This window comes from Armigeres subalbatus, chromosome 3 (assembly GCF_024139115.2).
Source record: "Armigeres subalbatus isolate Guangzhou_Male chromosome 3, GZ_Asu_2, whole genome shotgun sequence".
Taxonomy (NCBI): Eukaryota; Metazoa; Arthropoda; class Insecta; order Diptera; family Culicidae; genus Armigeres; species Armigeres subalbatus.
Genome location: NC_085141.1, coordinates 403060998 through 403079426, shown reverse-complemented (window position 1 = coordinate 403079426; position 18429 = coordinate 403060998). Strand labels below are relative to the sequence as shown.

Genomic DNA, 18429 nt, shown 5'->3' with positions numbered 1-18429 from the left:
CCACGAGTTGCATCAGCGAATAAGAGAAATGTGGTGGGCCAGGCACGTAGCCAGAATGTCAGACAGTAATCCGGTGAAAATGGTTCTCGACAACGATCCGACGCGAATAAGAAGGCGATGTGCACAGCGGGCAAGGTGGATCGATCAGGTGGAAGATGACTTGCGGACCCTCCGCAGATTGCGTGGTTGGCGAAGTGCAGCCATGGACCGAGCTGAATGGAGAAGACTTTTATGTGCAGCACAGGCCACTCCGGTCTTAGTCTGGTAATAAATAAATAAATGGGTCATCCAAAACGTCCAAAACGATTATACAATATCTGTCGATCTTCCGGAGGTGTATTGAATATAATTGAATGCATATTGAGGTTTTTAGAACTGAAAAAAAAATTTTTTTTGCAGCAGTAGTTCTCAAGTCACGAACTCAAAGACATTTTGGATTACCCAGAATATCTCAAAACTGTCTTATGATATGCGTTAATTTCCCAGGAGGTGTAATACTTTACTTACTTATGGATCCTGTACACCTCCGGTGGTGCAAAGGGCCGACTTGAAAGATCTCCATCCTGACCCGAGCAGCACAAATCAGACAAAACTGGTTGCAGCAACTTGATTGTGACTGAATCTGATCCCATATGAGTTGCAGTAACCTATGTGTAATATGTGTGCTGCTTGGGGAGCGATGCCCGGCTATCGCTTTAACCTGTTGCCAGGTTAGATTTCGGTCGACTTCTTTTATTTCTTTATTGAGGCTTCGCCGCCATGAGCCTCTGGGTCTGCCTCTGCTGCGATGTCCCGCTGGGTTCCAGTCTAATGCTTGCTTACAGATTTCGTTTCCGCCCCTACGTAGAGTGTGGCCGACCCAGTCCCACTTCCGATCCCGAATTTCTGTTGCTATCGGCCTCTGGTGACAATGACGATGGAGCTCGTTGTTTGAGATCCAGATGTGAGGCCACTTGGCCCGAATTATATACCGCAGGCATCTGTTAATGAACACCTGCAGCCGTTGAGTGTTCTCCACTGATACACACCATGTTTCGCTAGCGTATAACAGCACAAATTTCACGTTAGAGTTGAAAATTCGTATTTTGGTGCGTTCACTTATCTGCCTGTTTTCCAGATATTTCTTAAACTCGCAAAGGCAGCCCTTGCTTTCTTGATCCGTGCGCCTATGTCGATCTTGGTACCGCCGTCTGACGCCATTTGGCTACCAAGATATTGGAAGCTTTCAACATTCTCCACTGGTTGCCCGGCTACTGTGAAACTGGAAGGAGTCACCGTGTTTACATCCAACGATTTGGTTTTGTTGACGTTGATGACTAAACCTGCCGAGGAGGAGCGATCGGCAAGGTCGTTGAGCTTACTCTGCATATCAGAGCGCCGTTGCGCGAGTAGTGCAACGTCATCCGCCAATTAGAAGTCGTTTAGGTGCTCCATGGTTATAGGCTGCCATAACAGCCCGCGGTTTGGTTCACGGTCAATCGCATCTACCAGAATCTCATCGATTACGATGAGGAACAGTAACGGTGATAGAATACATCCTTGCATCACACCAGCTACGACCCGGATAGGGTCGGACAAGACCCCATTGTGCAGCACTCTACACGAATAGGCCTCGTACTGTGCCTCGATGAGGCCGAAGATTTTCTCGGGAAGCCCCTTGCGTCTCAGGGCGCCCCACATATTCTCGTGATTGAGACGGTCGAAAGCTTTTTCGTAGTCAATGAATACCAAGTAAAGGGACTCTTGGAATTCGTTGACCTGCTCCAAAATGATGCGGAGCGTGACAATATGGTCCACACAGGATCTTCCGGCACGGAATCCGGCTTGCTGCCGCCGGAGAGTCGCATCGATCTTCTCCTGAATCCGGGCTAGGATAATTTTGCACAGAACTTTGAGAACGGTACACAGCAACATAATGCCTCGCCAGTTATCGTATACAGTCAGGTCACCCTTTTTGGGCACCTTCACTAAGATACCTTGCATCCAGTCGACCGGGAAAGTTGCGGTGTCCCAGATATTACGAAATAAACGATGCAGTAGTTGAGCGGATGTCATGGGGTCAGCTTTGAGCATCTCGGCTGATATGCGGTCGACCCCTGGGGCTTTATTCGATTTCATGCTTTGGATGGCTGTTTGAATCTCTAGCAGTGATAGAGCTTCGGTATTGACACGTGTTATACGTCGGATCCTAGGCAGATCATGCCGAGGTGGTGATGGCCTGGTTGGCACTTGAAAAAGTTGTTCGAAGTGCTCGAACAAGCGTTTCAGCTGGTCAGTTGGGTCGGTCAATAACTGATCATTCGCGTCTTTCACAGGCATCGTTGCATTCATCTTCGCCCCGCTTAAGCGTCGTGAGATATCGTAGAGGAGGCGAATGTCCCCGGTTGCGGCGGCTCTCTCTCCTTCGTCGGCCAGAGAGTCTGCCCACGCTCGCTTGTCCCGTCGACATGAGCGTTTTACTTCCTTCTCAAGAGCCGTGTATCGTTGACGGGCTAAGACTTTGGCTTCTCTGGTTTTCGATCGCTCTATCGCGGCTTTGGCTTTTCTTCGCTCCTCTATCTTCCTCCAGGTCTCATCGGTGATCCATTGTTTTCTCTGGGTGCGTAGTTCGCCCACTGTAGAAGTTCTCTTTGTCTTGCAGATCGGCAGCATCGGTTGGCGCATAACATTGGATTCTAGTAAGGTTTCGGACCCATGTTCTAAATCTGGCAACGATTATCCTTTCACTTATAGGTTTCCACTTCATAAGCGCAGAGTGTGCCTGAGCGCTTAGTAGGAAGCCAACTCCGCGATGCCGGGGAGCGTGTTCACCTCGTAAACCAGAGTATAGCAGAACTTGTCCCGACGGCGTTCTGTGTTCTCCAAAGTTTAACCGACGGACTTCACTCAGTCCCAGGATTTCAAGCTTCATGCGGCGTGCCTCATTGGCAAGCTGTACCAATTTACCCTGCTGGGCTAGGTTTAAAACGTTCCATGTTCCTATTCGTGTCCGTTGTTTCGCGCTAAGAGTCGTCGCCGTAAAATCAGTCCGTATTCTTTCATTATCGGATTCTCGAACAAATTGATGTTTCGGGAACAGTAGGTTGTTGGCCCAAGGTTCCCTATCCACCGGGATGGGGCTGCCATCTTAGGTATAGCTTCCGGGGAATAGCATTTCATACTCAGCCGCTGGATGCCAGAACAGACGCTGTTGGAGCCGCACCTCCTTGGTGGACAGACGCTCGATCAGTCGGGTCAAATTTGTTTAAAGTCCCACCCAATACCAGGACTAGGCTAGTGCGCTTTGAGCGGCACACGGTCGCTTTGATAGGGCCTGCTTGGGGACACATGCAGCTTTTTATAGAAGTTCAACAGAGCCCACTGTCGAACCCCACCACATCCTAGGCAGACCCCACAGTACGCACCCTCTCACTCTAGCTGATGTTAGAAGCACAACATTGCTCAAGCTACACTACCAGCTAAGTACGCAACCCTTAGCTGGCGGTCAATTGTCATCGGAAGACCCGTGGAAGCGTGAGTATTGGAACTTGTGAGGACCAGAGCTATGTTAGGCGCCCCTTCCCGGATGTCAACTCACCATTTCGCAGCCCCAGGAGGTGTAATGGATATAATTAAATGCATATTGAAGCTTTGAGTACTGAACACGATTTTTGCATCTGTAAATCTCAAGACCCGAATTCAAGGACAGTTTGGATTACTCCAGAATACCCAAAAACGCTCCTTCGATATCTGTTGACCTCTCATGAAGTGTAATGGATATAACTGAATGCATATTTAATAGACCTCTTCATGTTTTCAAAAATTATCGAAAATTCACCCGGTCAGCCCAGAATCACAATTCTTATGCTAAAATAAGCCTCTTGTCAAATTTTCAGCTAATTCGGATAAAATTTCGAGGTGGCTCAAATCGATTTAGTGTTTTTGGGCTATTTTCAATTTTGAAAAAAAATCTAACAAGAGATACAAACGCCGAAAATCATCGCAACAACCTCTAAACGGAAGCTCAAATTTGGTTCATTGCACCATATGTCTGAATGTTTTTACCATTGAGTGCATCGTAGTAACAAGTGAAATCAAAGCTTCTTTGTTCGAACAACTTGTTTGAAGAAATCCTAACGTGCAAATTAAAGACAAAGTTTCAGCTTCTGATTTTTAAGAATTTAACGGTAAGTCGTACATTGGCAATTAAATTACTCAAATGTCCATGGAAAATAGAGGAATAATAATATAATAAATTAGATTGTAATAAATGATTTGCAATAAATTCAAGAATTTTGTAGAACAACCACTTTCAGAGGAAATAGTGTTTTTATGCACTTAAAAGCTTGAAAGTCACTTTAACATGGTCAAAACGTGAACGGAACGTATCGCAATGTTCACAAGACTTGTAGAGCGCACCAAAAGCTTCCATTTAGAGGTTGTTGCGATGATATCTGGCGTTTATATCTCTTGTGAGATTTTTTTCAAAATTGAAAACGGCCCAAAAACACTAAATCGATTTGAGCCACCTCGAATTTTTTTCCGAATCAGCTGAAAATTTGACAGGAGGCTTATTTTAGCATAAGAATTGTGATTCTGGGCTGACCGGGTGAGTTTTCGATACTTTTTGAAAACATGAAGAGGTCTAATATTTAAGCTTTGCGTGCTGAAAATAGATTTTATGTTTGTTTAGGAGATGAGCCAGCCTAGGGCTGAAAGTCTCCTTAATAAAGACAATAAAAAAAGATTTTTTTCCTGCAGTAGATCTCAAGTTCTGAGCTCAAGGGTAGTTTGGATTACCTAGAATATCCCAAAATGATCCTACGATATCTGTTGATCTCTCAGGATGTGTATTGGATATAACGGGTATTGAGGCTTTGAGCACCAAAAAATTTTTTTTCAAGGATAGTTTGGATCGCCTATGATGTCGAAGGAAGATTGAAAATAGTTTGTTAGTCGACTCTCTACATCTCGATGTTCTGTATCTCGATATCTCTCCCTATGTCGATGGTTTCCTCGGTCCCTTCAATCTACATATATTTAGGCATTCTACATCTCGATAACCTCCCTATCTCGATGTGATGTGATCATATTTTGTTCTGGATTCAATCTCCTTATGTCGATATGTTCAAATTTTTAGGCTACTAGACCATCTGTGGAGAACAACAAACATATCAACAAGAGGAAATGACATTTGTTTTGTTGTCGTTTTTCATGGCAACGAGCTTTTTTTGGATCTAGGGTAAAAGATCCAATAGTGGAGGAGCTAAGCACCTTCCAATGCTATTTGATCGATTGCACCAAACTTATACTTCATTTTGCATATCTTGAGGGTGTATCCGAAAGCCTTTTAATTTTTTCTTGCACGAAGAGTGTTTAAGATGAAACAAAATCAAGTTTTGCATCCTTAAACATGTTCCTCCAATTATTGGTGCTTTGTTCCAATAGTTGCGGTATTTTGTAATTCATGTTCCTATAGTTGCGAATCTCATTGGTTTCATACGGGATTTCGCAACTATTGGAACACTACTGCAACTATTGGTGCAAAGATAAAACAAAAATAAGTGATATGGAAATGCTAATATCATCTTCCAAACTTGGACGTACATGTTCATGATAGCATTAGAGGCGAAAGTATAGAATTGATAGTTCCGTTAGGATACGGCAGGCATGAAGAATGTTTTTATAGAAGTCGATTTGAAAGCGAGCGGAGGGCAATATTTGTGATGGCACATATCGCACGACCTTCCTTCTGCCAAGCTCCCGTATGAAGGTTTTTAGTAATACTTTACTGACATTGAGGGAATTTGCAAGCCGTTTTCTTTTCTTTCGTGTTGTGACATGTCAACTAATTGACCGACAATGCGGGTTGCTGCGATAAATTCGTATTTTCTCTAAAAACTATAGTACCGCAACTATAGGAACACCCACAACTATTGGATCATTTACCCTAGTACCCATTTCAATTTTCCTTCCATTGCTCGATCTCTTCCTATCTCGATGGTCCCTTCAATATCGAGATGTGGAGAGGCGACTGTATAACACAATAACACTGCGGATACGTTTGAATTAGAATCTTTTTTTAAACAGTACAACTTGCATAATTACCTAACTGCTAACACAGCTCAACAAGATTTTGTACCTAACACCAAATAATGTGTCCCTAATAGATTTTTGCTCGCTGAATCCGAATCTGACCTCAGATTAGCTCTAACACGTTGAGATCTCAATAAATGTCGTAAAATCAATGATTTTGAGCATTTTGGAACAGCCATCGTCAACCCTATAAAAAGAATTACTAGTTAATCAAGGTCCAAAATGGATCACAAACATCAAATCTTTCGAAATGTGATGCATTTTGAACAAGTTAAACATAATAAGTGTGATTTATCTATAATTTTATTAAGTAAAAGTTATTTAAAAATATGTTTTATGCAAGCCACCTTCGAAGGGTTGTATACAAGCCTGGTTATTTTCTGTGAACGGTTTTGAGAGGAGAGTAACAAGAATTCAATATAATAGTTTGTCCAAGCAAAAAAAAATTATATGTTTTCATTGGAGTAAGTTCTATTGAATGTAAATATGAAATTCCTCTGGCGCGATAAATTTTCAATAATTGCTCAAGTGATATGATGTATTTACTGTCAATTGAAGCTCCTTTATTATGTTCATTCGAATAAAGCAAGTACGAGAACTGTACGCAGTTCTATATATTTCGATTATTCCTGCTATTTATGATCATTCCAATGATAGAAATTTGGGCGGAAAACTATCATTTAGCAAAATCAATCAACGAATCGATAGGTTGCATTCGATCGTTCTTGTGTATGATTGCATACAAGCTGAAGCGACGTTGACGGCTACGCAACAGAAACCCGAAACCGTCAACCTACTGGTGCGTGGGGGACTTTTTATTTGATTCGCGTTGAAAATGCTGCGTGGATGTTGCAATAATCCCAATGCAATTTCTTTTAACTATGGTCAGTTTATAACAGTGAAACGGGAAAAAGTTCACTAGTTTTATCAAGCTTTGTTGTGTGCTAAGACGCAAAGTAATGCGCCAGAAAAAAAAACTTGGGCTCCGCTCCACTCGTGTGCTGTTCAACATGTTACAGTTACCCGAGCATATGGTTGGATGATCCGTCAATTCTGCACTCTGATATTTCTCTAATTTAACAAAACAACGGCATGAATGAGAAAATTTACGATGAAGTTACAAAATGTTTAAGTTTTAACTTATTTCCCGAGTGCTGGAATGTATTTTATTAGTCAATGTGACTTGAATGTTGTGGTAGAGGATCTAGTAGAGGATTTGAATTTGTTCAAATTGCAATCCGATCTGTTTCCTTGTTGATTAAAAGAAAGGAATTTTCTGGATCATCGCACTATATTCTAGCACAACACAATTGCAACATGATAACAGATTACGTGTGGTTATTGGAAGTTGGTCGATAAAAAAAAATCAACCAGAAATCGATCAGAATAACATTTTAGGACGAGGAGAAATGTTGAGGTCAAAATGAAATAAAAAATGATATTTTATTAAAAGTCGAATGAAACATATATTTACAAACTGACTAGTATCTCTATACTTCATTCAACATTCTCATATCCCAGTTCCTCTGGCCGCATGTTGTTGAATTTTTGGTGGCTTCGAACTGGTGGTGATGGCGTTTGCATGCGAGTTTTTGAAACGGACTTGAATGGAATATTTTCAAATTAAATTCACTGAACTTAAATTCAAAGAAAACCAAATAGAAAACAATTGTAAGGTGCAAATCTGATGGAAATTCATTGGATCAGATGTGCTTATAACGTTTCTGGTATTGATTGACCTAAAATCATGTTTATATACTTCATGAAAGTCCTTCGAAAAATGCCAATTTCTTCAATTTAGTGATATTAACACGTACGTCCCCAACCCCCATTTTACGACAAAACTCAAAATTCAAAACCACGCAGCTCTGCCAATTTCTAACGGATTTTCAAGCAATCTTCTGGAATCGATCACAAAATTCCTATAGTTTTAGGAACCGAGGTCAAGTTTTGTGCAATGGCCATGGTTCCGGATATATTCCGGGGAGTACTGGGGTTACCTCCCTCCCGGAAAAAATGGCCACTGGCAGATCGGCTTCGAAATCCATCGTGCGACATGTCAAACTTCATGATTTTGCAAAACAAGTACACTGGAGTACATTTCGGCGATTTTCGATCGAATTGGCCACCCTCCGGGTACTTCCAGGGCCTGGTTCCCTTGGGGAGGTGGCCAATTTTCATTCAATCTTGGAACCCATCTTGCGACATATCAAACTTCATGATTTTGTAAAACAAGTACAATGGAGTAAATTTTGGCGATTTTAGATCGAATTGACCACTATCCGGGTACTTGCAGGGCCTGGTTCCCTTGGGGAAGTGGCCAATTTTCATTCGATTTTGGAACCCATCTTGCGACATATAAAACTTCATGATTTTGCAAAACAAGTACACTGGAGTACATTTCGGCGATTTTCGATCGAATTGGCCACCCTCCGGGTACTTCCAGGGCCTGGTTCCCTTGGGGAGGTGGCCAATTTTTGTTCAATCTTGGAACCCATCTTGCGACATATCAAACTTTATGATTTTGCAAAACAAGTACACTGGAGTCCATTCCGGTGATTTTCGATCGAATTGGCCACCTTCCGTGTACTTACAGGTAGACCTGTGCGCTGATTGAAATTTTACCGGCAGTGGCGTGATAGATCATTTTTAGGCAGCGGCGGCGGCGTCACGCCGTTGGTGATCAGCGGTGGCGTGGATCGGCGTGAACCAGTTTCAAGCATCAAAATTTCTTCAGAAGTTCGTCGAAGAATTCTTCCAGAAACTCCTCCACTAGTTTTTTCAAAAGATCGTCAAGAAATTCCTTTGGACATTCCTCCGTAAGTGCCTCTGGAAAGTTCCTCCAGAAACTCCTCCCGGATTTCGCCTGGAAGTTCCTTCAGGACTTCCTTCGGAAGCTCCTCCAGGAATTCACCTGGAAGTTCCTCTAGGAATTCCTCCAGATGTTCCTCCGGGAATACCTCCGGAAGTTTCTCCAGGAATTCCTCCGGAAGTTTCTCCATGAACTCTTCCGGAAGTTCCTCCAGGAATTTCTCCGGAAGTTAATCTAGGAATTTCTCCGGAAGTTCCTCCAGGAATTCCTCCGAAAAACTGGAATTGGCCACCTGGATTTCCAGGAATTTCTGGAGGATTTCCTAGAGGAACTTCCGGAGGAATTCCTAGAGGAACTTCCGGAGGAATTCCTGGAGGAACTTCCGGAGGAATTCCTGGAGGAACTTCCGGAGGAATTCCTGGAGGAACTTCCGGAGGAATTCCTGGAGGAACTTCCGGAGGAATTCCTGGAGGAACTTCCGGAGGAATTCCTGGAGGAACTTCCGGAGGAATTCCTGGAGGAACTTCCGGAGGAATTCCTGGAGGAACTTCCGGAGGAATTCCTGGAGGAACTTCCGGAGGAATTCCTGGAGGAACTTCCGGAGGAATTCCTGGAGGAACTTCCGGAGGAATTCCTGGAGGAACTTCCGGAGGAATTCCTGGAGGAACTTCCGGAGGAATTCCTGGAGGAACTTCCGGAGGAATTCCTGGAGGAACTTCCGGAGGAATTCCTGGAGGAACTTCCGGAGGAATTCCTGGAGGAACTTCCGGAGGAATTCCTGGAGGAACTTCCGGAGGAATTCCTGGAGGAACTTCCGGAGGAATTCCTGGAGGAACTTCCGGAGGAATTCCTGGAGGAACTTCCGGAGGAATTCCTGGAGGAACTTCCGGAGGAATTCCTGGAGGAACTTCCGGAGGAATTTCTGGAGGAACTTCCGGAGGAATTCCTGGAGAAACTTCCGGAGGAATTCCTGGAGGAACTTCCGGAGGAATTCCTGGAGGAACTTCCGGAGGAATTCCTGGAGGAACTTCCGGAGGAATTCCTGGAGGAACTTCCGGAGGATTTCCTGGAGGAACTTTCGGAGGAATTCCTGGAGGAACTTCCGGAGGAATTCCTGGAGGAACTTCCGGAGGAATTCCTGGAGGAACTTCCAGAGGAATTCCTGGAGGAACTTCCGGAGGAATCCCTGGAGGAACTTCCGGAGGAGTTCCCGGAGGAACTTCCGGAGGAATTCCTGGAGGAACTTCCGGAGGAATTCCTGGAGGAACTTCCGGAGGAATTCCTGGAGGAACTTCCGGAGGAATTCCTGGAGGAACTTCGGAGGAAATCCTGGAGGAACTTCCGGAGGAATTCCTGGAGGAACTTCCGGAGGAATTCCTGGAGGAACTTCCGGAGGAATTCCTGGAGGAACTTCCGGAGGAATTCCTGGAGGAACTTCCGGAGGAATTCCTGGAGGAACTTCCGGAGGAATTCCTGGAGGAACTTCCGGAGGAATTCCTGGAGGAACTTCCGGAGGAATTCCTGGAGCAACTTCCGGAGGAATTCCTGGAGGAACTTCCGGAGGAATTCCTGGAGGAACTTCCGGAGGAATGCCTGGAGGAACTTCCGGAGGAATTCATGGAGGTACTTCCAGACGATATCCGGGAGGAGCATCTGGAAGAATTTCCCAGAGGCACTTATAGAGGAATATCTGGAGGAATGTCCAAAGGAATTTCCGATCTTTTGAAAAAACTCGTGGAGGAACTTCTGAAAGAATTCCGGGAGGAACTTCTGAATAAATTTTGGCGCTTGAAACTGGTTCACATCGTTCCACGCCACCGCCAATCATCAACGGCGTGACGCCGCCGGCTGAAAATGATCTATCGTGCCACCGCCGGTCAAATTTCACGCACAGGTCTACCTGGAAGTACCCGGAAGGTGGCCAATTCGATCGAAAATCACCGAAATGGACTCCTGTGTACTTGTTTTGCAAAATCATGAAGTTTGACATGCCGCAAGGTGGATTTCAAGAGTAAACGAAAATTGGCCACTTCCTCAAGGGAACCAGGCCCTGGAAGTACCCGGAGGGTGGCCAATTCGATCGAAAATCGCCGAAATGTACTCCAATGTACTTGTTTTGCAAAATCATGAAGTTTGACATGTCGCAAGATGGGTTTCAAGATTGAACGAAAATTGGCCACCTCCCCAAGGGAACCAGGCCCTGGAAGTTCCCGGAGGGTGGCCAATTCAATCAAAAATCGCCGAAATGTACTCCAATGTACTTGTTTTGCAAAATCATGAAGTTTGATATGTCGCAAGATGGGTTCCAGGATTGAATGAAAATTGGCCACTTCCCCAAGGGAACCAGGCCCTGGAAGTACCCGGAGGGTGGTCAATTCGATCGAAAATCGCCGAAATGTACTCCAATGTACTTGTTTTGCAAAATCATGAAGTTTGATATGTCGCAAGTTGGATTCCAAGATTGAACGAAAATTGGCCACCTCCCCAAGGGAACCAGGCCCTGGAAGTTCCCGGAGGGTGGCCAATTCGATCGAAAATCGCCGAAATGTACTCCAGTGTACTTGTTTTGCAAAATCATGAAGTTTGATATGTCGCAAGATGGGTTCCAGAATTGAATGAAAATTGGCCACTTCCCCAAGGGAACCAGGCCCTGGAAGTACCCGGAGGGTGGCCAATTCGATCGAAAATCGCCGAAATGTACTCCAGTGTACTTGTTTTGCAAAATCATGAAGTTTGACATGTCGCACGATGGATTTCGAAGCCGATCTGCCAGTGACCATTTTTTCCGGGAGGGAGGTAACCCCAGTACTCCCCGGAATATATCCGGAACCATGGCTATTGCACAAAAATTGACCTCGGTTCCTAAAACTATAGGAATTTTGTGATCGATTCCAGAAGATTGCTTGAAAATCCGTTAGAAATTGGCTGAGCTGCGTGGTTTTGAATTTTGAGTTTTGTCGTAAAATGGGGGTTGGGGACGTACGTGTTAATCTAGCTATATTTAAAAATTTGGACGTGTTAGAGCATATTCACCGTGTTCATGACGTTCTAGGTTGTCGTAGGGCCTTGACTGCCCATGCTTGATACTTTTCCCTGATGGGGGATGATGCTGAAGACAGTGTTCCATTTTAAAGAATAAGGCTTAAAGATTGATGTGTGGTTATATGCCAAGCGGCCTCGGTATCCGATAATGTCATTCACTAGCGTAAGAGGATCGAATACTCCGTCGGAGTTTTTTTTATGATACTCTGTCATGTGATTCAATTCAAGTTAAATGACTGCAGAGTGTGATTGATTCACAGTCTATACAAATCCGCCTAGCCCGTTGTTGGGAGCATAACGTGTGAAGTTCTCGATATAAAACAATGTGGGCTCACTTGACTATGAATATGAAACAGTAAAGCACATGTGATTGGGCAAATCAAGCATCCGAAAGATATCCAATTTGAAAAAAAAAATAGCGAACCGCGAACCTCCACCAGGTTGATACTCGGATTCGGATGGCTTTTCCGCAAACGGGACCTTTAAGTGGTCTTGTTGTGTATGGGATATCACGCCTATCCAGAGAGTAGGAGGTTGAGGGGTCCAAGTCCCTCCACGACACGCAAATTTCGTATCAATTTGTCCATTTTCGAAACATGTGTTGTTCATATGCACAGCCAAGATATTTAACAAAAAAATAAATCCATCAAATTTAATAAAATAAATCCAACCAAATCGTTCAGACGTTGTATATTATACATAGTTCATCAAGTCATCGGGAGTATGTGAGTGCTGTCGTAATTTCCGCAATAAACTGAACACCTCTGATAAACAAATGAGCGACGGATAAATAGACCAATAATTCTGGCAAATACGTGCAAACTATCGGAAGTTCTATTGAACTGGTCCTAAGAGATGCTCATATCTTCAAATCAATTTCGAGCACATAGCAGCAAATAAATACATCTCGTCCCATATCCCGTTAGTTTTCAGATTATAAACTCCCCTGGGGAAGGTGCAAATTATTACCTTTGCCGGAAAGCCATTCATCCCCGGAGCGTGACAAACCGTTCGAATTAGATTAGCTCTTCTCGGTTCCCATTTGTGTATGTGTGTGTTTGTGGAGGTGTTTGCATGTCTGCCGGCATGAGCTCCATTTTCAATTCCCTTCCAATCAGTATTCTCCAGCTCGAGTTGGCCCCATTCTGCTCGGGATCGAAAGCATCGCCGGAGTGCTCCCACCAGTTGGAAGCCAGTGGGGTGCAAAATAAAACGGCAATGAATGAAGCAAGACACGCCGCTGTCACTAAATCAAAGCTAAAGTGACTCTGCGGAACCGGACCGGGCGGGGAAGCGATGAAAAAGAATGATTGTGAGCTAAAGCCGCTGCCGTCACCGTTGTCATGCCGGGAAATTCGACTCGCGGAAGTACATTGAGACAACACTCCAGTTCAATGGTGGGCGGTCATGCTACGTGATATAACCAATTTTAACAAAAAGTACCGAAAGTTGAACCCACTGTGCATCACCATCATCGCATCGCTCGTCGCGTGTACGACGATCCGAGCTGTATGAACCTTCTAATGGTTATTCTGGGGGATAACAAACAGCAAAAAAAGACCATCGTAAAACGAATCACTGTGGTGGGACTGTCAACCCTTCCCTACTGCCAGTATCTTCTTATAACAAGTGATGCGACGCAGAGTGGTACACGTTTGAGCTAAAGTCGGCTCTATATCGAAAAAGGAATAAATATCTATTAACCAACCTAGCAGTGATGTCGCCTTTCTTGCTTCAAAGAACCCAGTCACCAGAATATCTACGCGCCACTTCAGCGTTTTAGGTAACATCATAAAGGATTTCATTCTGACTTTTGTTATGATGTTTAAATTATTCAATGCATGCGAATATTCACAGGAATCACCAGAACTTCACGTTCTAGAAACCCCAAAATGCTCGATCCCAATGTTAACTTTTGACCAACGATTTTCTAGCCTCCGGCTACCGCACCACGATATACCGAAAGCGATGAAAGTGTATAATACCAAAGAGTCATTGTGACTAATGAAACTGTGATAACATCCGCCACCGTCAGCGCTACGGCGAGGCTGCCGCTGCTGAGGTTCTCACTTGGCTTCGGTTGCTCCTTGGCTTAGTCCTTGGATGGTCATCGCTGTCGCAGCGAAAATCTTAAACCTGGGATCTTCTGACGTTTTCCGGCTTTCTGACCTGTTTGGTTAGTGAGCGAAGCGGGAAGGCGAGTGAGCAAGTTCAGGATGCACTCGGAGCTAAATCTCCTCGGAAAGCCAAGTCTCCACGGAAAAGCGGCGACCCCACCGTGGAAAAGGGCAATGGAAAAGTAATTAAAGATTAATAAAATGATAAATTGGGCAAATAGAGAGACGGACAGCCAGCTACCGAGTCGTCTGCGAAATGGAAGATGGCGCTGGTGACGACCATCCAGTACTACAGGAACAGAATGATGGCGGTTCCGAAATGGGGGCAAGCGATGAAATGAATGGTGGGAGATGGTGGTGAAATGTAATCATCGGATGAATTGCTTTCAGGACACAGAAACAACGACGAATAGGTAATAAGATTAGCAGTTGGAATGGATGGAATCCTTTTGCTTATTTTTATTGCTTGGTGAGATTGTTGTCTTTTGGACTAGCGTTGCGCATTCCGCTTTGAATGTCGGCACCAGTAAGGACTCACTCAGTGGGATTTAATTTGAATGCTTGATGATAATCGTGAAGACTTTATAAGTTGTTTGAACAATGAGAGCATGTCGCAGTTTTGTGAGAGACCATTCCGAATCTGAAATAATCACAGTATTGTGACAATCGGTGTTGTAAACAAGAAATATGCTTCTTTTTATTCCTAACTTTACATAGTATGGACATTAATAATTAATGATTAATGGATCTGATAATTCGATGGTTTTTCTTTTGCGGAACTAAGAGCACGGTTTCCATCGTGTTTATGCCCATATTCTGTCTCTTCTAAATCGAACGATGGAATTCAACCTCCATCACGCCACCAGACATGAGTGACGAAATCACTTCAGCACTAAAATTGTTCGAATCAATCATTCCGACCGCGTGAATCAAATCAAATGGATCATTAACTCCAGGCGCCTCTGCGGGGGTGGCATGCCTTTTCTTCACAACCTACAACGGAGCCAACCCCTCGTTCAAGATAGATATGGTTCATTTCGGTGGTTGAATGGGATTAAAGGCTTAATCGTAATTAATATATCACAATATATCGTCCCCTTCTTTCTTCCACATATCCTTGGCATTTTTCCGCAGATTCCATCACCACCAACTATTTTGGTATTGGTACTTCGGCGTGGATAAAACATCACCCCCAGCTACCGAATCTCGTAACTGGTGCCCCCCTCGAGGGTGATTGGCGTAGTTGATATCGACGGAACATAGCGTCTGATTATGATGATGCTGATGATTTTGATGGTTATTATTATTATTATGATCATTAGGCAGCGGTTGGTAAATATTTAGGTGCTACCCGAGAACGTGCTGCTGCTGGGGACAGCCAATCAACATACCATTAGCTTCCGGTACAGGAGTTTTATCTCGTCCAACGGTGGTATCGATTCGATCGTGTACGTCAGATTGTACCGATCGAGGTGGGAGCTGTAGGCGGGCGAGAGGAAGTTCGCCGGACCGGGCCGCCCCGACACTTCGATGTACTTTTTCGTCCGACCGAGGGCGTTGTCTGCCACGCAGCTGTAATGGGAAAGGAAGATAGACATGCCCGGGGTTAGTAGGTCGAGAGTGAAAATTGAGTTGTTGATAGTTGAAGCAATTATATGAGAATGCTATTGTTTGGTTTGTCACGGTATCGTGACCATATAATCGGTGCTTGATGTCGTAGTTTGGGATTGACGACATTGTCTAATATTGACACGAAATCCATATCAATATGGGACACGGGACAATTAAGCTACTAGCGGCAGTAGATGTAACTGTAGTTAAGGTTCAATTACTAGGACATTGCTGATAACATTTGAGGTAATATTACGACCATTCCGTTATTCTTATATTTAAATGAAAAGATGGAACTTTGATTAAAAAAGGGTAGGAGTCTACCGTATGACCTATAGTCATAAGACGTTAATGTGAATCATATCTAATAAATAGAGGCTTTAACTCGAGATTGTCGAGAATAGCATGGAATTTCGCAGAGGGGCATACAGCTGATAATGTCGTTTGTCGAACGGGTAATATGACGGAAGATGTTGTTTGGCCGAAAAGGTTTTACGAGTTTTACGAGAAACTGATTTGATTTCATTTTGTTCTATAAGTAACTTATCTCTGGAGCACAGTTGTTCAGTGTTTCGAATGTTTCTTGAGTGGCCTCAATATCAACAAGAAAGGAATTTTATTGGGACAATCACTAATATTCCGGGGTCATATGGTGGAGGTCCTTTTATTATTTTTGTTACAGACGACCGGCATTTGAAAAAACAGCCAGTTGTTTTCTTTCCAACATGAAGTCTCTTATGTACTACCTGTTCACCAGCCACATCATAACTGACACGAGACTTTCACATACATTTATTATCATACATAAATTAATATAGTGTTCTTTAATCTATTTTGAACTTGATTCAAAAGGATGAAATATAGAGAAGCGTAACGGAGCTACATTTCATCCTTTTGTAAAGCAATCCAAAAAAATGTTTTAAAATCGTAAAATATCGTTTCGCAAGGACAACTCTCCTAAATAACGTACTGTTATTTTTACTTATAGTATAAATGAGCCAAATTTGTAACAAATGATGAGAATTTCATATTTCATGTTTTTCATTCCAACGGACTTGGTTTGGTTTTAAGAGTATAGATCGTACCTGTAGGTTACAAACGACGCATTTTTCTGGGTTTTTCATCCCCCTCCCCCATATGAGATTTTTCCCATACAATTTTTTTATTTATATGAAGTTGTTATCGATCATTTAATAATCTGCGTTCGACCATTTAGTAGTTTGTCAATTACTCATTCCAGAGGCTAAATTTCAATAAGTGTTGTATGGTGGACTTCTAGTGCAAAGGTTTATATACAACTCTACCCAACAGTTCCATACATGAATTTCACTAATTATGGAGCTATAGTTCCAGTAGCAGTAACTTAAACTAAATGATTGAAATTTTGTTATCATTTAGTATGAACTACTAGTACTAGCGCTATAGCTCCTTTATAAGTTAAATTCAAAGATCGACCTGACAGGCAGAGTTGTAGAAAAACCTTCACACTAGCAGTCCACCATACAGAACATTTTTAAATTTACCCTCTGGAATGATTTACTGACAAACTACTTAATGATCGAACGCAGATTTCTAAATGATCGATAACATCCTTGGGTAGGTATGACAAATGTCCACGTGGACTTTTGCTCTTGGAAGCAGGGATTGAACTTATCATTTCATTATCATTTAGTATTCAGCCAATAACTCATTCCACAGGCGGAATTTCACTACGGACTAATATTCACAGCGTGAAACGCTATTATCACTCAATATACTAAATGATAATAAGTGTTATTATCATTTAGTATATTAAAAGATACTAGCGTTTCCCGCGGTGAATATTAGACATAGAGTAAAGTATCCTCAGACAAAGTTGTAGAGGAGAATCAGCGCTAGAAGTCCGCCATACAACACTTTTCGGAATTCCGCCTCTGGAATGAGTTGTTGGCTGAATACTAAATGATAATGAAATGAAAGTTCAATCCCTACTTGGAAGTCATATTCCGAAACAATTTTTAATCAAATTATTTTGAATAAATAAAAAATAATAGGAAATTTTCTTGTTTGGTTGGGCTTAATCTTGTTTTTTGGACAAATAATAAATATTTGAATTACATGTGTATACCAAAAAGTGAATTAGACATTTCTCACATCTCATAAGAAATAAGAAGTGAGAAATGGATAGAGAAAAGTGAAAAATAAATAATCAAAAGTACAAACTGAAAAATGAAAAGAGAAATGTGAGAATTGATGCTTGTGAAATGATAAGTAATAAGTGAGAAGTAAGACGTGAGGAGTGAAAAGTGTAAAGTGAGAAGAGACAAATAAAACGTGAGGAGTGATAAGTTAGTAGTGAGAAAATAGAAATGACAAGTGAGATGTGAAAAGTAAAAAGTGAGACGAGGAAAGCGAGAAGTGAGTACAAAGAAGTGAGAAGTGAAAAGCGAAAAATGAGAAGTAACCAGTGAAGAATGAGAAGTGAGAAGTGATAAGTAAGAAGTGAGATTTGAAAAGTGAGACGTGAAAGGTGATACGTAAGATGTAAGAATTGAAAATTATGAAAAAAATCCTCATTCCTTCCTGATTCCTTTTGCCTTCTTCCTTCTTTCTTAATATTCATTCCTTTTGACTTTCTTCTTCTTTTTAAGGGATAAAAAGAAGAAGAAAGTCAAAAGGAAAAAAATAATAAGGAAGAAGGAAGAAGAAAGAAGGAAGCAGGAAGGAATGAGGATTTATTTTACATTTTTCAATTCACACACATTTCTTCTTCGTTCTTTATTCTTCCGTCTT

General features: G+C 42.7%; 1 protein-coding gene across 1 annotated transcript in view; it reads right to left on the bottom strand.

Moving 5' to 3' along the window:
- Nucleotides 1-18429, bottom strand: part of LOC134223034 (peroxidasin homolog) — a 491869-nt gene that overhangs the window by 53288 nt on the left and 420152 nt on the right. The window contains exon 9 of the mRNA XM_062702172.1: nt 15438-15618. Coding sequence (XP_062558156.1) covers nt 15438-15618 — 181 coding nt within the window. The remainder of the gene's footprint in view (nt 1-15437; nt 15619-18429) is intronic.